The sequence below is a fragment of the Sturnus vulgaris genome, chromosome Z, assembly GCF_052056855.1.
Source record: "Sturnus vulgaris isolate bStuVul1 chromosome Z, bStuVul1.hap1, whole genome shotgun sequence".
NCBI classification, from domain to species: domain Eukaryota; kingdom Metazoa; phylum Chordata; class Aves; order Passeriformes; family Sturnidae; genus Sturnus; species Sturnus vulgaris.
In genome coordinates, this window is record NC_142283.1 from 48,002,899 (window position 1) to 48,029,622 (window position 26,724).

At 38.6% G+C, this 26,724-nt stretch overlaps 1 protein-coding gene across 3 annotated transcripts in view; it reads right to left on the minus strand.

Moving 5' to 3' along the window:
* ADAMTSL1 (ADAMTS like 1) overlaps window positions 1-26,724 on the minus strand; it is a 190,988-nt gene that overhangs the window by 123,836 nt on the left and 40,428 nt on the right. For all 3 annotated transcript variants that reach the window (XR_015799574.1, XM_014871990.2, XM_014871904.2), the window contains exons 5-7: window positions 12,853-12,979; window positions 6,936-7,010; window positions 3,855-4,012 (exon numbers count right to left, since the gene is read on the minus strand). Coding sequence is in view for 2 of the 3 variants with exons in the window: in XM_014871990.2 (XP_014727476.2) it covers window positions 3,855-4,012; window positions 6,936-7,010; window positions 12,853-12,979 (360 nt within the window). In the remaining variant the exon portion in view is untranslated. The remainder of the gene's footprint in view (window positions 1-3,854; window positions 4,013-6,935; window positions 7,011-12,852; window positions 12,980-26,724) is intronic.

Below are 26,724 nucleotides of genomic sequence, written 5' to 3' on the forward strand. Positions count from 1 at the left end.
TTCATAGGTTTACCACCAAGACAGACATCAGACACGTTCATCTCTGCAGAGAGCAGTGCATATGTGCTGGGAGCCTGTTCTGGGCTGTGCACAGACACAAACCCATACAGACACTCCCATACCACATCTGCTATCCACAGAATTCAATCACTACCCACACCACCCTAGAATTCTGCACCGAAAGGGAAATCCAAGCCTGCTGCTATAATTCGATCTTACCTACACGAACAGCAAATCTGCTTTTTGTTAGAATAATGTTGAAAGTAAAGCAAAGCACAATTCCTTTAATTATACAGCTTTTGAGGCTCCATGTCCTGCCTGGGACTTCAGTAACAAGACATTTCAGTGCCATGCAGCTTGGCTGTGGTTAAATTATTCCAAGAAAGCCAAGAGTGAATCCACTAAACTGAGGCTTAGTTGGCATAAGGGAAGCTCAGAATCAGACAAGCAGAACGTTAGAGCTGACAGGGCTCCATGGTCATACTCAGAGTCCATTTCTCTGCATTTTAAACTACTTTTAAATTTATTCTGATTTAAGTGCAGCTCCAAACAAAGGAATTCTTCTAGGATTGTCCATGCTTGATCTCAGCATCTCAAGGGAATCTAAGAAATTTAATCTCAGACCCTAAACTGTGGCCAAGCACAGTCAAGATGCAGAAACAAACAACCCCCTCTCTGCCTCAGCTGTAACTAGGATGGTCTTTTGGCATTAGTATTTTGAATCGTATGAAGCCAGTGAACTAAAAGAAAATAACATCTGAAGACCAAGAACCAAATCAAAGTACGAACCATAAGGACTTTGTCTCATGGGTAGTGTCTGTTGACCAAAATACAGCTCAGTTCACGTCATTGCCTCGAGTGCCAACGATTTTCAGTCTTTACAGAGCAGCTCAAGGAGCTTCTCGTGGTTCCATGGTGAGGTCAGGTTTAAGTAAAGCTGTATCCTGTGTTCATCAGCCTGTGTGAAGGCTGAGCCAGTCCAGAGGTCACACACAGCCCATGCAAACTCCACAGTGCTCACCTGGCACAGTGTGCAATGATCCTGTCACAGGCAGAGCAGCACTTGCTGTGCAGAGCACACCTTTCTGACTGCCAGTGACACTGAAATGAGAACAGCTAAAGAAGGTAAATGTATCACAATGGGATAATTAAATGTGCTAATTAAATTGTAACTATATTAGCAAGATTGTATTTAGATCAATAGAAGACAACTGTTACAGAGTGAGGGGGGAGATGGGTGAGACAGGGCAAAGGACATTTTCCAGATGTTGGGGGTCGAACAAGGATGTTGGAAGAGAATAGCAGAAGGATGTAGGTCTCATAAGTAGCATCTAGAATAGAGTTTCGACCTTGAAATGGGCCAAAATGGGATGATTCCAGGTATGGGATTTAATTAGAGTCTTGTTATGGAAAACATCTCCTCAGTTACATAGGGCGCATGTGCTACCTGCAGGTCACACCTTCGTCATTGATGAAGATGATGAGCCTTCATTGGAAATAAGGCCCTCAAAAGGATGAGAGACCCCCTAACCCATTAGTAGAGTATGCGCCATACAACATAGTGACGTAGATTTTAGGAATAGAAACTAGGAGGAGTTTTCTCCTAAAAGAAAGTTAAGTGTCTCAAGTCTCACACTGAGTTTCTACTTCTGAATTATATCCAGGTGTCTAACTTGACCTGTCTGAATAAGAGCATTCAGGGTCAAGTGAAAAGGATTACAAGAATAATTTTGGAGACAATGATTCTAAAACTAGAGTTCTGTTACATCTACAAATTCACTTAGATCTGCTTGCATAAAAATCTGCTTTGGCCCAGGAAAGTAAATCTTGGCATCCAAAGAGATCCCACTTCATAAGGAAAGCTTACTAACACCACAGAGAAATATTTCATCTGATTTTTTAAAGAGAAGTACTTTAACTTCAAAACCCGAAAGCAAAATCATCATAGCTAAAGCAAGTATGAAAAGCATTCCAAGCCTGACACAACTGAGAGGTAGCATCTTGGATCACATGCATCTGTACATGCATCTGTGTATGCTCATATCTGGTAAAATCTAATAAAATAAATATCCAGAAAAAAACCCATACCTGTTAGAAAAATAATTTAATAATGCAGAGTAATATCTGTATTGCATGAAGTAGTAACTGAAGTATCTTCTATAGCTGTTGATTAAAAATATTAACCATGATTCAAGAGAAAAGAATATTTTAGTGCCTAAACCCATGCAAAATTTAATTCTAACATTAGAAAAGGTCCTATAGCCATGAACAGTTGGTTGGGAGTTTTTGATGTATTTTTCTATATTCACAAAAGACAATAGATTTAACACTTAATGAGTCATGTTACTTTGACTTTCAAAGGTGAAAACACATAGAAGAACTCAAAATAGTTTCATCTCAATTCCATAGTGTATGTTCTGCCCATGCCTAGCAAACTTGTACACTCAGGTGCTCAGACTGTCATCACTTCAAAAGGGTACTCCTTCGATTTAACCAGAACTTCTTACCTTGCTTTGATAGGGAAGGAAATGCAAGCACTAAGAGATAAAGGTATTTTCTCTGTCATAAAAGACAACAGTCGAAATATAAGGTAAAGAGTACAACCCTCCTGTTACCCTTTAAGGACAATTGGTCTACATGATTAGCTATTTCCCACAAATCTATTATAACTAGGCTGCCAGAAATTCACAGACAGCAGAAATAAAACAAAGTGAGAAATACTGTTTACATTGCACTGATGTTCACCATCTCTCTATCATCTGTAAAAGAGGTAAAGGAGTTTCAGGTATTTTGAATTGAACCATATCTATTTTAGTAAGGCATTTTTGTTCTGCCATTCAAAGAGGAAGGAACATACTCCTTAGTTCAGGCTTCTCCTTGTGACCGAGTTCTGAAAATTGCAATTTGTTTTTTCAGCTGCTAACATACCACGATGGGCAGGGGACAGTCTACAGGACTGTGCTACTTCTGAAGCTAACCCATTCCAGCCCAGCTTAGCTTACCAGAACAATCACTTAGGACATTTTCCAGGTCACTGTTAAAACCTCTTGCTGCCATTAGCTCAAGGTTAAAGCAGATGTCATCTGCCTCTGGGACTCATAGTAGAAAATTTACATAGTCCTGGACATGATACAGATTTTGCAGTTTTACAGCTGAAATCCTTCAGGTTCCTTGGACCTACTGGAAAAGACTTTATTTTATTGCAACTCCCAAATGCTGTTTTTCCTATGTTTGTTGTTCCACAGAATGTGTGCATTGCTTCCAGCAATGTGTTTTATATTACCTGGAAAAATAGAAATGCTCTAATGGGAAGAAACAATTTTCCTCTTATTGCCAGTGCAAGAAAAAGCAGAACTTCAAAATGATGCCATGACTTCTCAAGCAAAGTTATCCCATTTATTTTAGAACTTGGGGACTTGACTCTTCACTCTCTTACAGTCTTCCGTGCAACTACACTAGTATACACCTAAAAAACTGTGGGCCAAAGATATATTTTTTACTTAATCACAGACAAAGAAAACTGGATGTCCTTGATTTTTAAGTACCTCAGTAGTGCATATAGAAAGTAATCTGTCTTTTCTTGAAATGAGTTAATCTTTTCTTTTTAGGGCACATATTGGCTATGCCTTCCTTGACATAAATGCAATCTCTCTCTCCTGAGGAGTTTCCAGTGAGGCTTTCATCAAATATACAACCATAAAGAATTACATGTAGAGCTCAAGAGATAGCCTGGATTAGGCTTTGTGATAAACATCTACTGGAAAATTAAGATATAGAAAAATCTCTTTCATCTTCCTAGTACATCTTGTCTTACTTTATGCTGCTCTCAGATGTCAATGACCAATGACCCTCACCTTGATAGTAAAGTCCGCAGTGAGAGGCCCAGGTATTCTTAAGATCTCCTTGTCAGGAAACTTCTGGAAATCAATGCTAGAATTTTCTACAAGGAAGGACCCCGTGGTGCTGAGGCTGTTTTCACTCTTCACACCTTGGAGAGTCTTAGTTTCCAAATCTGACAAATAGAAAAAAATTGTCAGGAAACCAAAGCATTGCAATTTGAAGTGAGAGCAGAAAAAAAAATCCAGCACAAATTAGTAATATTGCAACTCTTTTCCCATGGTTATTCACAGTTGCACACTTTCCTTTTATTTTTTCTCTTCCATCTGCTTTTTGTCTTCGTTCAACCCTTAGACTTTTAGCTCACATTCCCCTCCTCACCCATAGGTCATGTTTTCATTCTCTTCCAGCTATACTAATCCATTCCTTGTTAGGCATATTTGCTGTTGTTTAACTCATCCTCAGTAAGTCATGCTCCTATGTGGAGCGTGACTCAGACCTTGGCCCATGAGCACTGCTAAGTTGCTGTACCCTCTTTCAGTTCAAAGGTGGGTCACTAACCACATGTTGTTGTGGAAGACAATTAACTGAAAGCAGGATATCCAGGAAAGAAAGATCAATATGAAGGCAATTCCATTTCCTCTCCAGAAGCAGTCTGACCCATCCCAGTGGAGTAGAAGGGGAAGGTGCGTGCTGAACCTTTCTAAGTTCTCCATCTGGCTCTCTCTGTATTCACAGTTCCCCAAAAGTGGGCATTAATTCCAATACTGTTTTGTAGTAGCTATTTCCGATTGTCATATTAAAAGTAATGATAATTTCTAAATAGAAATCAACAGTCAGAAAGTAGGTTTGTTTCATCATTCAGCTAGCATCCCTACCAACTCTACATTATGCTTTACAGCACATTCACCAGTAAACTGTTTCTGGTAGTTATTTAAAAATGACAGGGCATTTAATTATGAAAGATTGCAAAACTGCAAACCTTTAACATGTATTTATGAATATAGGCACAAAACCTCCAACATAGTGAGGCAGCTAAGCCATTCTATTAATCTATGATGGAGATATATTTTCAAAAACAATAAAAAGAAAAAAAAGTTTTTATTTGCATATATTAAGTTGCTAATCAGAGAACAAAAATGTAATTGCAGTAATTAGATTGCTTTTCATGATGGATTAAGGGAATTAATTAATGAAGTTGCTGAGGCAGTACACTAGGAATTTTCACTGTAATGATGAATTCCTTGGATTTCAGTGAGACCAATCTCTTCCTTTGTGATGCACTTGGCCATCTATTTGCTTTTGGCAAGGCTGCATGCATCAGGAATAAAGATGGTTTTAAGACTTGTGTATATATAATCAGCCTCCCGTTGATTTCTCCCACAACCAAAGTTCTCAGGGCAAAATACTCCCTCCCCTTGCAACCGACTGTAGCTCATACACATATAAAATCCTTTGATGGGTGAACAGAAAGATTCATGGAGACATCTGAAACAAGAAAGATATATATTTGGACTTATTCATGTTTACACAGTGCAGTTAATCTAAATCTCAACCACTGACTGAAGCAGACCTTGCTGATTCAAATATTTTTGTCATGAAATATGATACGGCCTGAGTGAAACTTTAGATCCATCTCTTCAGCTAAAATCTCATTTCTCTCTGAGCTGTTTTATAACTCAATTTCACTGAAACAATAACAAAAGTACAAAATTTTCTACCTTGGAAGAGAGCATCTATATTGGAAAAGAAGACAGGAGAGAAAAGAAGAGTGCATGTCATGTACTGGGATAGTAATATCAGCCATACCGGAGCAGCTCAGGGATACCCAAAAGGCCACTTAAAACTGAGGTACAGGCTGCATTTTAACTTTTAACAGAAACATAATATATTTTTTCTTGGTTTATAACCTATAATTTGCTGGTCTTTTTCCACGACTTTAAATCTGAAGAACCCACTGCTTTCTCAAGTAGGGACAAGAAGGGAGTTACAGTTCTGGACTAGTAAGCCATCCCTTATTTTGATACCTGCATGAAATTTTTGGGTGAAAGAAAATACGAAGACAGTGAAATGATTTGGTGTTTCACATCTTTGCTGATACTTATGTTTGTATCTATACTGACAAACACAGAAGACATAAATGGTCTGTGCTGCAGAAAATTCCTAAAGACTTTTGGGAAAGGAGAAGAGTAGAGAAGAGTAGCTCGACTTATCTTACAATAATTTTTGGTACTGAGAGATCAAGCAGTACAACTTTGGGGTTTTATTCTGATAAGTAAATTGTATTTTCTGATCTCTAATATTCATTTGCTGCTGATGAGAAAGGAAGCAGCTTGTGAGCTACTGCACTGGAAGATGAGGGAGAGGGGTGCAAGGAGATTCCATTAATGAATAAATGGATTTGCCTTCAGCTCTAACAAAGTATTCTCAAATCCTAAGATTCCTCCTAGAAAAGAGGGATACACAGTTGCTGGGATACAAAGATGAAGCAGGAAAGTGTTATAGCCACTACAAGTGGCTATGAATTCTGCTATGGACTAGCAGAACTCAGGGGTCTTAACTCCTTGCAGCAGCATTACTGCTAAAGAACAAGGTTTCATTTTTGTATGCAGTTTCAGATCTTTAGAATGTGATTTTGTGTGTGTATGCATGCACACGCACATGGTGTGAGTGCATACGTGTATCTAGGGGAGAGAGAAAGATAATAACAGAAATGTGTAAAAGTAATGAGCAGCTTGCTGGCTGAGTTTAGCTGCAGGGAAGCTTACAGTTTACTGTTCTCAATATTTCACTCAGTATGTATTTTATTAATTTTAAACGAAAGCACTTGACACCAAGTGAGCCAGCCAAAGGATAAGCAAACAGAAATGACAGAAGAATTATGGAGGGGCAAAGAACTCTGCACTGTTGGCCAAGGTGTGCTTTGAAACGAGTGTACCACTGAGGTAACTGGGTCTGAGGAAAACTTCTGAGAGCAGGACTCATCTGTGTGTCAAAATCAGTGATCTGAGAGAGGGAAACCAGACACACGATGTAAACAGAGCACTGCAGGTTACCAAGGCTCTCTTAACAAGTGTACACCAATTTATTTTACTTACATAAATGATCGGGTCCTTTCAGCACCAGGCGAATTTGTCTGCTTCCATATGGAATAGCAACCACTGTATCATTCACTGTGGGAATGTAAAAAGTTATGGAGTAAATAAGCAAGGAAATTCCCATCTGTTTTCAAATAAGCATTGAAATAGGTGTTTACAAGGCAGTCAAAAGAAAAGCCTTAGTATCAATTAAAACACCAAGAATTATTATTAAAAATCTGGAAAAAGAACCTGTCAAATGTAGTAAGAACCTTCTGCTTAGAAGAATCCAAACCTGTTGATTTTATTTATCCCCAACTCCATCACAACTATTCATGATTTTCATGAGTAACTAATAAGTTTCTATTTCATCACAACTCCACTTAAAGCTCTCAAGTATTTTGGTATTTTGAATCAGTGTTTGTGGTGAAGTAGAGAAGCGGATGCTTATTCTGATGTTTAACCAGAATAGCTTTCCCATTTTTGACTTGACTTCTTCCCACTTAAACCCCACAGTTTCTCCAAAATCCTGTCAATGCCATGTGATGGTCTCCTGCTGCTCTCAGGTATGTCATCCGTTTCACACCTCTTATTTTAATGAGCATAGGTGCTATAATTCTGCTTCCCTTTCTACACTGCTAGCACAAATCCCCTAGAAAAGCAGAAACCCATTAGATTGCCATATAAATAGGCATTAAATCAGGATCTTGCACCTATGAAGCCCTTGGGAGCTTTGCCAACTGCATTTAAACCGAGGTGTGAATTAACATGTAGGTCACAGGCAGCTGTGGAAGTTAGTTAGGTCAGCATTTCTAAAGAGGCAGTAACCTCAGTAATGTCCTGAAGGGAGACGGAAGGACACAGAAAGATGATATAAAATGCTATACCTGGGTTATGAAGTGGCATGCCCAGAGAACACTGACTTGGACTAAGCAGTACATTTCATTCATCTTTCCCTGTCCTTTCTGCCTTCTTCCCATATAACTGGAAGTTGGGAAAGAAAAAGCATGCATGCCTAAAAGGATTTTTTCTGGGGAGTGAGAAGGTGGTAGACATGAGAGGAACAAAGTCTCTTTCACTATTTATTCATTAGAATCGCTCACATCTATCATGAAAGGCCTTCTAGCAGGAGCTACAGCTCTGCTCTCAAAACAATGTTTTGCTTTGTCAGGTGAGGCTAACTCAGACAATAAAAGCATTTTATCTTTCATTCGGAGATATGAGCTGGGGTCTTACAATTCTGACCAGACCGAACTGGGAAAACTGTTGGAACCCAGCTAAATCAGGATTCTCACTTATTAGCGAAATAGTTGTCCATGTTGTCATTTTATATCAAAGGTGAAGAGTTGACACAGAGAGGAAACACTACCAGAAACAGGAACTTTTAAGCAATACATTCATTCATCCAATACATTCATGCATCCAAAACCATAATATCTCAAAAACTGTTAACTAAAACCCTTTGACATTTTAAATTGTCAAATGCATCACAGGAATTATTGACACTCTCATATTTCAGAACTTTATGGGATGAAATACTCATACTTTTTTTGCCTCTTACTATCCCAAAAGTGAGGCAGATATGTAAGCAGTCTCTCTAAGTACCACAAAAGTTGTGTGGACATAAAGACTGTTTAAATTTTCAGGCACTTCTGAACCATGTCCCATTTTCAAGCTCCGATTTGATATGTTTTCTCAAATCCAAAATTTCAGTGCCTAAGTCTTTTGTAATACTGGGCTTAAACTCAATACATGTTTTGCTTGTAGACATCTCTGATACCACACTGATTAGTAAAGCTAGGAATCTTTCATATCAATACATAATTCAAATTTTCTATTTGGAAAGACACAAATTCAATTTCCAAAAAATTAATTAAATACTGATATTCTAATACTACTTTATTGGCATTCAGATTCCACATACTCAGTAGGATAAATTATTTTATCCATTTTGTGGAACAAAATACATGAGTATGATGTATAATTTTGCTGTAGATAAATAGATTTTTTGGAATGAGTTTGGAAAAACAAAAACTTCAATTTAATAAACCCCAATATTAATGGCCTTTTCACAAATTTTATTTAAAGACAATCCCATGCCATTATTATATCTGACTGTCTCTTAGTTACAAGCTCTGTGCTTCAAAGGTAACAACTCACTGACATGTCACAGAAAACCTGGACAGTTTAAAGACCATGTGAGCTTATATCCACAGCATGCGTCTTCTGCCCCAGGGTATTGCTAGGACTATATTTCACCTGATCTTTTAGCTGCTTTCCATTTGAAGTCCTAGCACGCTTTATATGAAATGCAAAGCTCAGTGGGTTTTTTTCTTATCGCAGTGCTTCCTGCTTTCACAAAGCAGAAGCAGTGGGGACTGAAGGATAATTTCCTGAGGTTAACAGTGATAAGGAGGAGACATTTCCTGTGAAGAGATGTGAAAGCAAGCAGGCTAACATTTAGTCACAACTCTCTCCAACAATAAGCAGAGAGACAGATTGTTGAGCAGCTGTGTGGAAAAGACACAAAACGCTTTAACAGGTGGTTGGTTTTCTCTGGAGACCATGCATAGGGAAGAAAAGGAAGGTCCCAGGTAACTGAAAGGAGAGTGGCTCAGGACTGAGAAGAAAGTGTAAGGTTTTAGGCAAAAGTTAAATGTCATGTGCATACAGCAGATTCCCACGAGAGAGAAGCTTCTTCTAGTTTTGGATTTTTAATTTGGATTTTGTCCAAATGGTTAAATGGTTTGTCAGTTCTCATGATGAAAAATGGAGTTCTTTCTATCTCCTGATTACTACTGATATTCAGTGGAAATCTGGAGCCACATCTATTTTTGACAGCCATAACAAGAGTAATTAGGTGAATATCTAGACAGCATTATAATTTCTAAAGTCTCTTTTAAAACTAATCTGCTTTGGTAGTAGATGTCAATCCTGTTTCAGAGCAATACCAACATTGCACTAGATGATCAGCAGAATGCACTCAAAACTTATGGGACTAACTCTCTAGCTTTTTGGTGAATACAAAGAAGCCTGCTTAAATGCAGCTTATCTTCAGAGGAAGGATGTACACAATTCCCTAAAGAAGATATTAAATAAAAAGAGAAAGATGCATTTTCTGCATACTTTTAAAGACCCACCCAAGCCACCTAAGAAAAAATAATATTTCTGGAATCAATAAAGGTTTTTGTAGCCTTTTTATTATCCATCTTACAAAAGTAGAGACATAGGTGCTTTGTTTTTCATAAAAATGTAGGTGAGAATTCAACATCACACTAAATCCTGCCCTGCTATGTTTCTGTCTCTCAGTCCACAGAGACATGCATACTACCCCTATAGGCAGTGAAGAAGCTGTTTCTGTAGGAAATGCTAATTTCATTCTCTTATGCCTTTGCATAGAACTGGATGTGAGCACCAAGAGAAAATTACTTCAGTATGATGACCTCAAGACTGTGTTTGGAATGGTTTTGAGATATAAACAGCTTCAGAAACTATTGGGATACTCTGGAGTAAAGGTCAACTGTCCAACCCCTAGAAGAGTCCTCAAGACTGAATACTGTTCTTAGAGAAACAAAAATCCTGTGCAAGGCCAAAGAACACCTCTGCTGATATCTAATCAGTGATGTACATTTCCCCTCTGCTTTTTCTAATGCTGCATGGCAGTCTGGCTTTTAGTCTCCTGTTCAGACCACAGATAAAGGAGACATAATTCTAGAAAAACAGGATTATTTTATACAGATAATTTGAAATTTAGCTATCAACTAGTGAATCCGGTCATTTAAATGACTGGATTAATAAAATTAATCCGGTCCTGATCTCAGATTTGTTTGTGTATTTATGTTTATAGTGACAAATAAACAAGATGCTGAGACAGATGAAGTGCCAACAATGCTGGGGAAGATAAATGCAGAAAATGACCACAATAGATTTTGGAAAGAATTTCAACATTTAAAATCTCAAATTTTCACAACATTTACATAAATCATTTTGAAGCCAATCTCTAAAAGAATTCATATTAATTCATACATGTGAAGGGGATTCATAACTGTGTCTTTATGATTTAAAAAAAAAACCAGTTAAAAAAAAGACTTACTTTTCTTAGATTCAAAGTTTATAATGTTGCATAAAAACATATATGTTCACAGCAGGGGAGGGAATAATGCTACACGGTTTATACAGACTGCACACAAAATCTGTGGTTTTCCTAGACCTGCTTAACAATTATATGCAGACAAATGTGTCTGAAAAATCCATTCTCTAACATTTTTTCACATTTATCTCAGTCTAAGATTGTACTCTCTGTCATCTGCTCTATTACCTATATAACATTCTTTACATTCAATAGGAAACCATTGGGAGTAGGTTACTGTTTTTTACTAACATTTTAGTATTGCGCATAATATATTAATCCCTTTATCCTCAGTAGAGATGAGCACCTTTTTATCACAAGGCAACTAAAAACAATTAATTGCTCCTACAGGAAAAGACATTTGCCAAGAAAGTTCACAAACACTGTTATGTCTCAAGTGGCCTAGAGATTTCCAAATCTATTCCTGCCTATTGCAGAAAACTTAACAATGAGGTGGAATTCCATTCCTAAATCTTTGTGAATTATTTCCTTTGTCCTGTAATGTACAATTCTACTTCAGCAATGAAACTGTGAATGAAACAATGAAGCTATGAGGATTATTCTTCCCTTCCCTTCCCTTCCCTTCCCTTCCCTTCCCTTCCCTTCCCTTCCCTTCCCTTCCCTTCCCTTCCCTTCCCTTCCCTTCCCTTCCCTTCCCTTCCCTTCCCTTCCCTTCCCTTCCCTTCCCTTCCCTTCCCTTCCCTTCCCTTCCCTTCCCTTCCCTTCCCTTCCCTTCCCTTCCCTTCCCTTCCCCCTTCATTCCTTCTACTTTCCCTCTCAGCAAACACGGAGCCACAGCAGCACTGTGCTATCAGCTGCTCTGTGTGACATGCTCCATACCAATGCAGTTACCCTTTGACAGAGAGGAGCTTTTGTGAAAAGCAGCTCTTCCTGTTATAGAACCCACAAGTGTGCACACAGTCTTCAGCAGACACTACACTGCTATTTGAATCTTTAAAGTTATGGGCTATTCAGCAGTTGCAAAGTTGCTCCAGAATGGTAGAGCTGGTCTGATTAAACTCTAAGGCTGGGGGCAGGTTTTCAGGCTAGCACATGTGATTCCATAGGCGTGTCTACATAGGCATTAAAATACACCTGCTTTTTAATCCTTCCTTCAAAACTGACCAGACACACCCTATCTCTCACCCTGAAAGTTTTATAGCTCCATCTGTGGTGCTGTAAACTGATTGAAAAAGCCTGTCTGAGGTCAGGATAAACTAACCCACTCACTGGGATGCACTAATGCTAATTTACCACTCTGGGTTAAAGCTGGGTCAGCATGCAGGAAAGGCCTTGTTTTTCTGTAGACATCTCTCATGCTTGTGTAGGTACTTTCTGACAACCTAGGTTTTCCCTAGAACTGAGTGAGCATGCAGGCACAAGCGATGCTAAATTGGAGAGAGCACTCTGCAGGTTGGCAGCACCAGCCCCTCAAGGTTCCCCTCTGCTGTAGAGCAGCACAGACCATTCTGCTCAGAGCAGAGTGTACTAAGGCCCATGCATAGCCAGTAATACAGCCAGAGTGGTGAAGAGCCACCTCCTCTTGCTCTCCTGCTCTTCACAAGCAACTAGCTGTCTGAGATGGGGAATATGGTGATGACAGCTTTCCACAAGCCTCTGTCCACCCCCACAACCTGACCAACAGTCTGAGCAAGGCTGCTTTAACCCTAGAGGCATGCACCTCTGGGGACAACTAGGCTGACCACGATTATTCAAGAACCTGAGAAAGAGTGGGGTGAAACTAGCTTGCAAGAAATGAAAACATCACTAAAAGGGGAAGGTGGCACTTTACCAGAAGGAACAGCTTACATTTATTTGCAGAGAGCTGGGACTTATAGTGGCCTCGAACCAGCCGGCAGGTGGACCCATCTCCATTGCAGACCCCACAGTTATCTTCCTTGACAGCACTTCCCAGCTGGTGGTCACAGCCAACAATCTGGCAAGAAAGAAAGAAAGACGTGCAGTTCAACGTGAGCACGAATCAACTGACTGCTCAATCCATCTCTGCAACTAATTACTCTAAATTTCTGTCTTAGAATCTCTAGAGGGCCATAAAGTACCTTAGCAATGAAAGAGGCTGAGCAAATCTGGCTGGGAGCGTGCACTGAAGTCAGGCGAGAGATAGTGAACAGGTTAGTACTCAATGGCTTTTGCAGTCCAGAGGAAGAAAAGACTATTGTTGGAGGTTGTTATTTTAGGGCATTGTGAACATTTCTTGGTCAGAATCCTATCACAAATTTCACTTCTTAGGGTTTCACAAAGAAAAATTCCTGAAACACATAAAAAGACAGATAGGAAGCAGACAGATAGATAAAAGTAAAGAGCAGCATGGATCAATAGTAACATGGCTCTGAAATTTTACCTGCTATGCAGCTGGGGAAGCCATGTGGTTTTAGTTATGTTTGACAATAATCCCATTCCACACTGTCAATGCCTGTGTTCAGACATTGTAAAAGATCTGATAAAGAAGGTTGGAATGATTGCAACAAAAGAATTGAGAGTCATTGCATGAATGTAATTACCTGCTCTGAAATTGGCTTTATTCCTACATGCAAATTGTTTGGTTCAAAATTTTAGGAGTTAAATAGATAAACTAGGTTTCTCAGTTAGCAAAACCTCTGTTATTCTGAGGAGAATCAAATAGTAATTTATAATTAAGTACCTTTAAAATTAATTAATGGATTATTTGTTTAACACAATGTTAAACAGCCTTTTGTTTGAAATTTGAGTTCTGCATCCAAGTAATGAATTTTGCACATAAATAATTAAAATCCAAAAAATTAAGAAAGTCCTTACAGTGTTATAATTACCTTTGAAAGTATTAGAAAATGAAAGGCCTTCTAGCATTCTGGCATGAAGAGTAAGTGATGAACAAATATTTGTCTATAACTTCTAATGAGTTTGTGCTAAGGCTCTTAGCCAAACAGAGAATGTATATATAAACAGAGGGACCTTTAAATAAAGTGTTTTTTCAGCTTTAAATTTTCCTGCATTTCTGAGTTTTAGTTAAATCAGAGAATTAGGTCCTAGAAAATGATGAGAACAAATAGGACTTTTCATCAACACTCATAAAAGCTGTATGTGTAAATTGCCTACTTAAACATTCAGACTAGTATTTCTTATTTGTGCAAATCTGAGTGTGAAGAATTACACGTGTCTGCTAGGGTTAGATATACTCCTGTGTTTGACACTTTCTCTTCATTTGTCTATGAAAATGCAGGCTTTTATAACCAATATTTTCTTTTAACAATTCAACTCCCATTTCTAACATTATTTTACAAGCTGTAGAAAAGCTGTTTCCTTGATTATCTGCCATATTGATAATATAATTAATTTAATTTAAATCATTATAGATCCAAGCTTGATGAAAGCTACCATCAATTTTTTTTTTTAAATTTTACCTACTTCGTCCAGGTCAGAACCGGGTCAAGCCTCCTATGGTTACACTTTATATTATGATCCCTCTAAGAAAATTAATGAAGCCTAAAGAAGTAACAGTCACAAAAATTATACATTTCCTTGAAAAGCTAGTCGTATCATGACTGCAAGTGACATTTTAACACATTAGAAACACCACAACAAATAATAGTTAGAAAACTGAAGCAAAGATAAGCTTGTATCTTGACTATGACTACTCCATACAAAACTTCCAAGTACAGATGTACAAATTGTATTCACAGTACTGTGTAAGATTTAAGTTGGTTTTTTTTTTTTTTTTTCTGAATAAGAATATCCCTACAGGAGCTGAACCACCTTTGATACACACAGAATGGTATGGTTTAACTTCCATGAATGCCACTGTGTAGACAAGATGGTAAAAAGAATCACTTGTAGGGTCTGAAAACTGACATGACAATGCCTACAAATGAGATTTTCCTTCTAGTGCATTAGAGATCACTAGCACCCACAGGGAGAAGAGTCCTGCTGGGGAGCCCAGATAACAGAAGAAAGGTCAGAACTCCCTTTCATATCTGCTCAATAATTCAGTTTAGAATGGTACACAAATCTTTCTGCCTTTGCCTATTTTGAAACAAATATGTGAACTGCTTGGATAAGAAATAGGCTGGATCTTAAATCCAGGTATGAGCTAAACAATTTCAAAAAACAGCATTTACTACTTTAAAGCATTTTTAACTTTATGAATCACCAACTCACATGTTGCCATAGGCAATACCCTGATTAAAGTTAATTTATAGACTGAGCAATTTGGAGCTAGGTCACAGCTTGTGGAGGAAAACACCAGGAAAAAATCTCAGGTGTGAAAGGAAGTTATATTGTGGTTTGTTTCTTTTTTTTAGTTGGACAGTCATCACCCAGTGTACAGCATAAAAATATTTCCTCTGTTGAAATGCTATATTTTCTTCTCTTCTCTTCTCTTCTCTTCTCTTCTCTTCTCTTCTCTTCTCTTCTCTTCTCTTCTCTTCTCTCTTCTTCTTCTTTTTTCACTACCTAGGGAAATTCTTCCATATTTTGAAGGTAATTACATACACTAGAAAGGTAACTAGAGTTTGAAATGGAGTATCTGATGCTTTAAAATGAAAAACACTACTCCACATCTCCTATATTAGTTTTTAGTAGCTCTTACATGAGAACATTTTGCAGGCTGGACTCTTATGAGAGCAAAAAAAATCAGACAAGGAAATATTAAAGTGCTCCTGAAAAAAATACACAGTTCATGAGAACAATATCTTTCATCTCTGAGCAGAAGAAACAGAAGTTTGGCTGAGTTGAGAACATAACATTTCCATTCCATTCCAACATTTTCTATAACATTATTTTCACTGTCCATCAAGGCTGCAAAGAACTCATTGAAAAAGATTATGGAATGGGTGAAAATGTATCACCACTCCCCCAGAAATCTGCAAAAGGTTACAGGGAATAGGAAGGCAGAATTGTTTCTTTCAGCATCCACCCATAGCATGAACAAAACACAGAGGGAAGGTTTTAAAATGGCTGTTATCAGAGATGTCAAGGATGCAAGACATTAGAAGAGGCTGGCTGTCAAGAAAAGTAGACTCACTTGGTCTGCAGAACAAGAAAAGTCTGCCAAGACACTGACCTATGGGCATACTTACCTGACGACAGGTGGTTGAGGACCTCCCCATGAAAATAAGCACCTTGGAAGGCATGCTTCATCAGCACGGTAAGCAAAGGATACAATGAGGATACTATACCTCTGATACACAGCTCAGAGTAATGGCTTTGGGGGACACAGTTTGAAACAAAATAATGACTTATTTGAATCAGAAGTCTAGGGAATATTTCACTCTGAAAAGCTTTGGAATGCCAACTCCTTATCTTGGTTTGAAGCTGGATCCAATGTTGAAATTCTGAAGTCTATGAGATAGAAACTTCCCTTTCCAATGCATTCTAGTTCTGATCTTAATATATCTTGGGCAGTTTAGGGAGATGAAATATTTTTCAATTCATAAAGGTCTGGGAAGGAAGCCCCCACTAGGAAGGAAAACGGATTACTACAACAAATTGTGCCTGGAAATGTTCTGAAGTAAGCAATTTTAATACACATCTCTATAGCATGTTAAGCTTCCTCCCCTTAAAGCAGGGTAATGAAGCACAGACTTTCCACACTGAAATCTTTTGAGTTTCAAGTTGCTGAAGTGTGGTCAGACGCTTGAACTGCACATTGTTACTGCACAAAATGTCAGAAGCAGCTCCATTAAGTTCCCTGACAATCTAATCCAAACTCCATTAAAATCAAGAACATCTACTTTTAAGTTTGATAAGTTTTGGATTAAGCTGTTGTGCATTTCTAGAGGTGCTTCTATGAAGCTCATTACTATTGTGGTTAAATGCCCTTAAAGCAGTAAAGGCAAAGCTCTGGAGGTCTCTCAGAATATGGAAAATGTCAGCCATGTGGTACCAGAGAGAGGACATCACAGGTGAATACCAACTGTCTGCACAGATCTTCTTCACCACCTTTAAAGTGAGCTGATTTTTTATTCTCCTTATGGGTTTAGTATAGAAAGTCTAGCAACAAAAAGCCAGAATAATAACAGCTAATCCCTAGTTGGCCAAGCCTGTATTGTTTTCTGGCATAAGGTACCACAGTTCTACTCAGAGGTAAAGATTCCATATTACATTTTAGGCTGAAGTCCCAGAGTTCATGCTGAGTTTGACTCTTTCCCCCCCTCTCCCCTGCCCTCAAACCTTCCCTTACTCCACTTGACAGCTCATGGGTTGACAAAACAGAAAAATAAGGATATTCCTGACTCTGAGACACATTGCAAAATAATTTTTACAGGATACTGCAAGAAAAGAGATGGCTATCTATCTATGGTTAACAGATCAGCCGTCTGTGTGTAGTTTAAAGGCATCAGACTAAAAGTCCCACAACAGGAGTTGGAACTAACTCACTGAGTGCGTGCATGAGTGTTATAAGTGCATGTGTTCCCCTTGTGGACTTGAACTCTGGCTCAATTTAGCAGATTTTTCCAGAAATAAAACTGGATCAGCAATGACAGGTTCTGCTCCAGCCCTGCTAGTCTGGAAATGCCCTGAAGTAAGAAGTTTTCATAATAATTTCAATTCAGTATTAAGAAATCCCGGGCAGGAAATAATGTAATAAAGCAAGCTTGCAAATTTAGCCAATTATAAATAAATCTCTCTGTTTTTCAAAGGGCATGTCTGTAGTTCAAATGCAAGAAGTTCTGAGAATCTGAAAAAAACAAAGTTGCCCTTCACATAGATACTGACATGGGGCTCAATATGGGACTTGTGTGTATTGTCACTGCTCAGTTGAAAAAAGTTTTGGATCAGAGCCATCATTTCAACTGGGTTCAAAATCCCGTTTTACAGAATCAGCATTAAGAGCTGCTCTACTCTTCAAATTACTGGGGAGAGAACAAGCTTGAGCCTGTACAGCAAACTGGATCTGAGTTAGTGTCTGTGACGAGGTGACTTGCAGCTCCTGCTGAGGAGGTATCCGCCCTTCAGTGCCCCCACACTTTTGAGATGACATTTCACAGCCCCAACATTTTTCTGGCACAGCTTCGTGACATTATCCTGCCACAGGCAATCTTGACCAGCACCAGGCACTAGGCACGACTCCCCCAGGTCCCCAGCAATTCAGATGGAGGTACACCACAATCCAACTATAACTGAAGACCATGAGATGATTTTCACCATGGCAAGGCAATTTGTAACTATGTTGGTAACATCAGGCCCAGTGGCATGTGCAATAAGTGTACTTGCTTGGTACTTGAGAGAAAAATATCTTGCAACTGTTCAGGCAGTGTGAAACAAACTTCAGTTACTGATGAGTAATTATTAAACACAGCCACTCAAGTGGCTAAAATACACCTTCCAATACATGGAAACATGGCTGGCCAGCTTGTTGATTTGTTGCTGCTGGTTGCCTTATGTACCACTAATCCACTGCAACCAATTTGCAGATCCTGCTTGGTATCTGTCCCATTATTCTCAGTTAGCCAGAGCTCTCTGCTATTAATATATTTAAACAAAGACCCTTATGTAGCCTCACTCAACAGCACAGCAGACACAGCACATTGGGAATCAATGGTTCAACCAAAGCTCTAGAAGCAAACAGCAAACACCCAGCAGTGCAAGGAACTGAGGAGAATTATTTCTTAATTTTCTCTCAGAGGAAAAAAAGTAAACTCATTCTGATGCTACCCTTGATTTAACAAATAGCAATTCAACTAGTTTTAAAGCAGACACTTCTAAATGAGGATTACAGACACACTAAAATCTTGGATGTGGGGAGAAGGTAACTCCTTACATGTGAATTAAATTAGGAGGAATCTTCCAAGATAAAAATAAAGGATTGAATTTTTCAAGTTTAGTCATTTATTACCAACCAATTTGTTGTGTGGCCACCATAGGAGAATCCATAGATGTATGAACAAAGCTCTCTCTAGTTCATTCTCCAATGATACAGAAATGCAGAGGCTGCTGCTGTGTGAGAGGCAACATTTAAACAGAACTGACTTCCAAGAGTTTATAAACAGACAACAATAGGAAAGACAAGAAACTTCTGTGATTATTCATATTCGCTTACCATTTCATTCACACTTTTCTTTGGTTTTCACTGCATTTACATATCCATATTGAGTTAGAGTAAAAATTAGTTTCTCCTTTGTCCTTACATGCTTGTGTATTTCTTGAAGGAGAAGGAAAAAACCTAACTTTTTTTTTTTTAGCTAGTGCTCTTTAGCAGATCACTACTGAACTACTTGCTTTTCTCCAGAAGAATCACATGTATTGTCTGGATATCTTAGCAGTTTCAGGGGAAAGATTTGTCAGTGTTTGAAGAATATTAGAACACTGCATCAGAAAGTGATTGCAAAGGCCATTCTAAGACAAAATTAATCGAGGCAGCTCTCCTTCAGCTTCCTGGTAGAAATGCGCTTGAGAAACCAAGAGTAAATTCTGCCTGCTGGACCTATTCTTTTATCCTAGAACATGAAACACTAATTGTAAAAGCATTTAATTGACACTTGTGACACATTACATTTGACTGCGATTCTTTGTAAGCTCTGGTGACTTCATGACACGCTTGAAATTGCTTCTCAGAGCTCTCTTCTGATGGGTGTACAGGCTTCTTTTGTTGGCAGGAGTTGGTCCTCTGTCGGCTGGATCAATGGGGATCCAGCTGCAGAGCTCTGTTATACCAGTGCCAGCAAAGATTTTCTGGTGCTTCGGGCAGTCACATAATCTGTGTTATCAAGGAACAGACATCCCTCACAGTTCAAATACTTGAGAGAGGCTACATGTCCCCAGGCTACTGCTGAAACAGTTTAGCTAGTCTATATGGTATTCCAGCCTGCTGCTCAGTGTGTAAGAGGAGTGCATGCCTAGGAGAAGACATTTAGGAAAACAGAGGAAACTATCCAAAATACCTGCAAAACACCTATCCTGGGTTTTCACAGTAACTGGACCACTTTTCAAGGTCTTCAATGAGAACCAAATATCCATTTTGCTGAGGACTCTCAAAACTGCCCAGCCATTGCAGACAGCTTGCCATCCTCATGCATCAATAAAACCACTGCACCACTCTACACAGCTGAGGCTTTTAGGTGTGCTAAGGTGATACACAAACAGAGATTCCCTCCTGGTAACTGAAAGAGAACCCTTAGAAGTCTCCAAGCAGAGGTGATAACCCCTGTTAGTCTAAAAAGTAAAAAACTGATAATTCAGGGCAGGGGAGTTATAATAATGCAACTGAAGATTCCTTCACACAGAAAAAATAATCCCATTTCCCTTCCATTCTCCACCACGAAAAACATTGCTACCTGGCATGATGATAGCAATTTAAGCATTTGGCTGTTCCTCTTATGAATCATGGTTCTCCACCCTACTCCTTTCTGTGTGCTGAAAAGATCTCATGCTAGGGGAAAAGCTACTTCTTTTGTCCCAGAAAAACTGAAGTTCATCAAAAAGAGAACAAAATTATGACTTGCTAGCTGTAGAACATGAGGTAGGTGAGGACAGTGCAAGACAAAATATTCAAACAGCAATTCAGTTCTTCAGTGTAACACAGGTTCAAAAACATATAACCAACAGAAATCAAGAATTCAGTACTTTCTGAAATGTATGTCTGCAGAAGACATCTAGGTTTCAATTAATTATAAAAAAAAAAATTAGTACAAACTGGGGGCAGAAATAGCTGAACTACACAAGACCGAAATCCCAGCACTATGTAAATACCTTGACATATTTTTCCCCAAATAATTTCCTTTTTTCTAACCTGATTTCTGTCATAGGCTTGGCAGAACAAAAAAATTATTACTGGAAGTTGTCATGGGGGACAAAATATCTCTAAAACAATACAGTTTGGTGGAAGCACAACTGGTGCTTGTCTGTAGAGAATTAATAAAACAAAGGCCATTAATTTCTCCACTTTGACATCAAACAGGCAAATAACAGCACTGTCAGTCTGTTTGTGAAAGACAGAAACACAGGTAAAAAATCTCTTACTAGAAGTTACTGTCTCAGAGTTTTAACAGTTAGATAACATGTCTAAGTAAAGTGTAGAAAAAAGAGACCCTGCAAAAATCAGCACATGATCCTCCTTGTTACCAGTGGTAAAGAGGATGAAAACAGCCTCTAATATTAAACCAATTAATGTTGCAGGGCAGAAAAATGCAGGTCAGGGGTTAACATGGGGAGGGATGGACTCCTGGTGCTCTCATTCTTCGGAACTGGAGTTGATTTGAAAGCAGGGCATGCAAAGAAATCAGATCTGAAACTAAGGAATGGCTAGAAACAGCCACGGGCCCAGCTGCAAATTCCTGCAGCTATGCCCCCAGTGTGTCCCACATGGACAGTCAGGGCTCAAGGCAGGTTTGTAAACCTTTGAGAGCCTGCTGAGGTGACCACCTAAACTTATTTTTACCAGTCTTTTGCAGATTTACTGTATCAATGAGTAAAACATCATGCACTAAACCCCAAATATGTGACACTTCTATCCTGACTACTTTTTATTTTGGGCTGAACTGGAAACAGAAGAGGACGTGTGCAGCAACACTTTGTACATGGAAGGGAGAAGGTGAAACTCTCCATCCTGAACTTGTGATACACAGGGAATACAGTACAGTTCCCTATTTAAAGTAGAGCAGATTTTCCCACTCTTCTGAAATGATGCACCAGTTGGTATAGCCACTGTCCCTGATAAAAAAATTAGAAGCATAAATGCAGACACATATTCACACACAGACCCATTTAAGTGCTGGTGTGTATATTTTGTATATATTTTGTATATATTTGGTATATAGAACCACAAAATAGAGCCATGGACTACTTTGGGCTGTAAGGGACCTCTAAAGGTAATCTAGATCAGCCCCACCCCCCCACCATGAGCTGGACACAGACTTTGAAAAAGATCTCCAAGATCACTAAGTCTGACTTCTGGTCAGCTACAGGTAACTAGAGTTAGCTAAAGATAACTGAGCTTGTTAGCTGACTTGAATTCACTGTGCAGCTCAGCAAAAAAAGAAAAAAAAGAGTCCTGGGAATGAATAAATCAGAATTTTTTAAAAACTGTCTCCAGTATTATGTGAAAGTAGATCTTTAAAGAGAAATTTAATATTCTGTAAATAGTAAATATTAATATAGGCATTTCGGGCATGCAGCTTTCTTTAACAAATAACCTGTAAAATAGAGAATGTAAAGGAAAAAGTTGGGCAGTTTTGTGAGAAGGAACGAAAGGCTGGTTTTGATCCTAAACAGCTTTTTTGTAGTAACAAATTTAGTTAACAGCCTTCTTAAAAATCCCCAGGTTTATAATCATTGTATCTGATCCTACAATTAAAGCTAAAATATGATTCATTGTGCAATTCCATCATATAGATGATAATTTTAGGATCTTTAATAAAAATTCCAACAGTAATAGTAATAGTAACAGTAATAATAATAGTTGTAATAATGAGAACACTCATACAATTAGGATATCTACAGAAGAATAGCTTTTCAAGTTCTATGTAAAAAGAAGAAAGCAAAAGTAGAACTCTTTCATCTTACTTCTTCAGAGAAATTTAAGGAATCAATAGGTCTTACACTTCTACAGGTACAAGAAGTCAGTTTATATATAACTCTTCCCAAATACATTTCTCATCAACTTCTTGGACTAGTATGACTGTTTGTGACTTTTCAGCCAAATGGCGCTGTTAATTGTAGCATCAATTTTAATTTTTTTTCATTTTCTGCTAAAGTTTACTCTATTTTTCATAAACCATAACTACACTTTTTGCCTTTGATTGGAAGCGTAAAACAGTTTCATCCTTTCAGCTGAGGGTTTAGCTCTGGACATGTTCAGTGTTTAACCTTTCAGCATGAAAATGGTGCAGCTGTCATGATTTTTCACAGAGAAGAACTGCTGCTGTCCTGAGCTGTGGCTGAAATGTCTAAAGCAAACCCACAAATCATGCACTTCACAGCAGCTTGTATGACGTGTGTTCCCCTGGGATCCCCGAGCCCAGAGGATGGAGAGACTGAAAGGATAGAAGAAGACAAGGGTCACTCTGGCTGTGTAAGCAAAAGAGACTGCCCTAACTGAAAGCATCTTGTTCACGATTGTGACTTCAGGGAAGCAGTGCTCATTTATATGAGATGAGGATTTGAATATGATATTGATGGGACATGCTTTTGGGAAACTACACAAAAAATTATTATTTGGCCACGTATTTAATGAAAACCATAAAAATTATTTTTTTAAAAACCTGATCTGGTGTTATACAGCAACACACAGATTCTGACATCCATACTGGAGATACAAGAAGCCTTGAATAATCCTTGATCACCCATTTGAGGAAGCAAAGACCTTGCTGTTCTTCCTTGCCAGAATTAAGAAATTTTTTCAGAATTTGCACAAGCAGAAGGCAAAAATTATGTTGAGAGAGAACTGAGTATGAAGACTATGATTACAAGAAGAAGTCAAAAGGGTGAGGAAAAGAGAAAAAAAACCAAAAATCAAAATGGAATATTTCCCCTGCAGCAGAATCACTAAGAAATTGTGACAGGGAAACCCAATAACAGAGAGGAGATTTTTGTCTACATTACTAAAAGGGAAGCGAGGGAGGGAGGGAGGGAGGGAGGGAGGGAAGGCAGGCAGGAAGGCAGGCAGGCAGGCAGGCAGGCAGGCAGGCAGGAAGGAAGGAAGGAAGGAAGGAAGGAAGGAAGGAAGGAAGGAAGGAAGGAAGGAAGGACGAAAATACCAATGTTGCTTCCTTTTCAGAGAGGTTAAATGTGAGGTGTGAGCTGCATGAAACAGAGTGTATAAATAGTATTCTAACACACATGCTCACTGCAGCCAATTTCCTGTTTTTGTTGCTGTGATAATGTGGAGCATGATGACAAAGAATAAGCTTGATTTGAAATAAAAGCAGAAGCAGGCTGTTCCTGAAGGACTGCACCCTGTGGAAAGTGACCCACATTGGAGCAGTTCCTGAAGAGCTGTAGCTCGTGAGATGGGAGAAGAATTGCTGAATTCATGCTGAGGAATTGCGTGGAGCACTGTTTCCCTCGGGAAGGATACCACACTGGAGTGAGAGAATTACTCCTTTCCCTGAGCAGTGGCAGGAGCAATGTGTGATGAACTGGTTGTAATCTCTGTTCCTCATCTCCTTTTGCTGTTCACAAGGAGGAGGAAGAGAAAAAGAGGGAGGAGTAGGGGGGAAGATGTTTTTGAGATTTGTTTTACTTCTCTTTATCTTCTTCTGATTTTTTATTGGCAATAAATTCAACTCCATTTCCCCTGTTTTGCTCATGATGGTAATCAGTGAGTGACCTCTCCCATTCCTTATCTCAACCCATGAGCCTTCAGTTATTATTTCTTTTCCCATCTGGTTGCAGAGAGCAGCTCTGGTGGTACCTGGCATCCAGCCAGGATCAACCCACCACTCTCCAACTTTCCATCTTCAACTGCCGTATTCAGAAATTGCTTATACTCTCAAAACCCTAAAAAAGGATTTGAAGTACAGGAATTTATTTTGCAAACAGGGAAAATTAAACTAGAAGCTGGAAGTTTTAAATGTATTGGCCTCGGCATACCCATTAATTCTATCTATAAAGACATTTCATAATGCAGAACTTCAAATAACTATTTCTTTAAAGATCATTCTATTGATTTCAGCACTGAGGTTCAATCTAGCTGTAATATACCAATGGGACATATTATAAGCTGAGGTAAACTCAAAATGAGACCCAAAGATCTGAGAAGTAATCTGTATTTCTTAAAAAAGGGGATAAAGAAAAGAACACCCAAATTACACATATACCCACAGAGAAAGGGATTTAAAATGTTCAGGAGGAACAAGACAATTAGGAAAAACTAGAAAATATACTGAGTTTTCTTTGTTTGAAAAAATGCTGTTTGGTCTGTGTCACTATGCATTTAAGAGTAAAACTACAGGGAGAGAAAAAATACTTTCAGAAACTAATCCCTATTAATTTCTATTGATTTATTAGGTATTTAACACAAAGAACAAAGGCAAGTTGCACATCTCTTCATGGGAAAAATACATTTATTTTTATATAATACAGAGAGAGGCAAGATGCCCACAGCTTTCATGATTTCTGAACTATCACGGTCATGGGTACTGGCCTATGCCCTGAAGTATATCTGAATCAGCTCCTGAATAAATTCTTCAAAACTCTATCTCCATAACTAAAATTAAAATTAGTTTTAAAGATCTCTAACCATACTCCTTCTTGAATCAATGATTCAGGGACACAACTTGTTCTATACACAAAATTGGCTTTGCTTGCCCTGAGTAGAATCAGATGTCTCTTCTGACTTCAACTACTAAGTGGCCAGCAGGCAGAACAAAGGCTTCAGCTCAAAATCTCATAATTAAACAAAGACTTATAAATATGCCACTGAGGTACTGGTAGTTTTAATCCTCCAAAAAATATGAAAAATAAAAAATAAATATGAGAGAGGGATCTTATAATTTCCAAATACTGCACCTTTTTACAAATGCATTCTTGTCAATGAGAGTGAAATCCATCACCTTTAAATCAGGAGTGAGTACTGAGGCACACAGAAGCAATACAACTACCCTTTAATTTCTGTAATCTGAAGAGCCTCTTGTGAGCCCACAATAGGCTATGGGTTGACCCAAATCTTGCATACAAAGAAATATATTCTTACGGTTAGCTAAGAAAATAAATAATGTTTGACCTACTGGGAAACATGCTCTATGTCTATTGTCTTGGTTGCAATTCAGGCTGTGACCAAAAGTATGTATTCTATCACCATCTGTTGAAAACAGGTGGAGCAGTGATCCTTATCTCTGTGGGAGATATTCTCTGCTAATGGGCCATCTGTTAAAATCAGGTGGGGCAGTCAACTTTATCTTTTCCACAACCCATCCGTCCTCCAGGAAGGTATCGTCTGTTAATGGGCCATTGAGTCCCACTGCATGACTGATAAAATTACATCATCCCACTGGGAGATGATCCAGCCAGGAAGAGCCAAGCCTGTCCTACCTAGATAAAAGCTGAGCTCTGGAGCACCAAAGCAGCCTTTTTCCACTGGGTTCCAGAGGGCCTTTCACATCATCACTGGACTTTTGGAGGAAAACTGCACCATTCTACAGGAGCACTGCTTCAACTGAACCACATCTGCCACTGCAGGAGGACTGCAGCCACCATTTAATGGGACTGCTACCAACAGCCTGACTGACAGGGTGTCAGGTTGTATTCTGACTCTGTCAGTGTTTTGGGAATGTTCTCTGTAATACTGTATTTCTATTTTAATTTTCCTAGTAAAGAACTATTATTGCTATTCCCATATCTTTGTGTGAAAGCCCCCTTAATGTCAAAATTATAGTAATTTGGAGGGAGGGGATTTACATTTTCCATTTTAAAAAAAGGCTCCTGCCTTTCTTGGCAGACACCTGTCTTTCAAACCAAGCATGTAAGCATACACTGACCTTAACAACACTTTTCTAATTCAGGATTCTTGCACATAATTAAATAAATATATGTTTTATGTATAATATACATAAAACATATACATAAATTACATGTATAATATACAGAACTTTCAATTCCTTCTTGGTTGCCATAACACTTGGATCAATGCAAGCTGATAGGAGGGTAAATATAAAGTTGCTTTCAGTAGTTTTGCTCTGAGCAATCCAGAAAACATGTCTCTTCACTTTCAACATAGTGCAACAGATGTCCCTGTGCAGGACACTG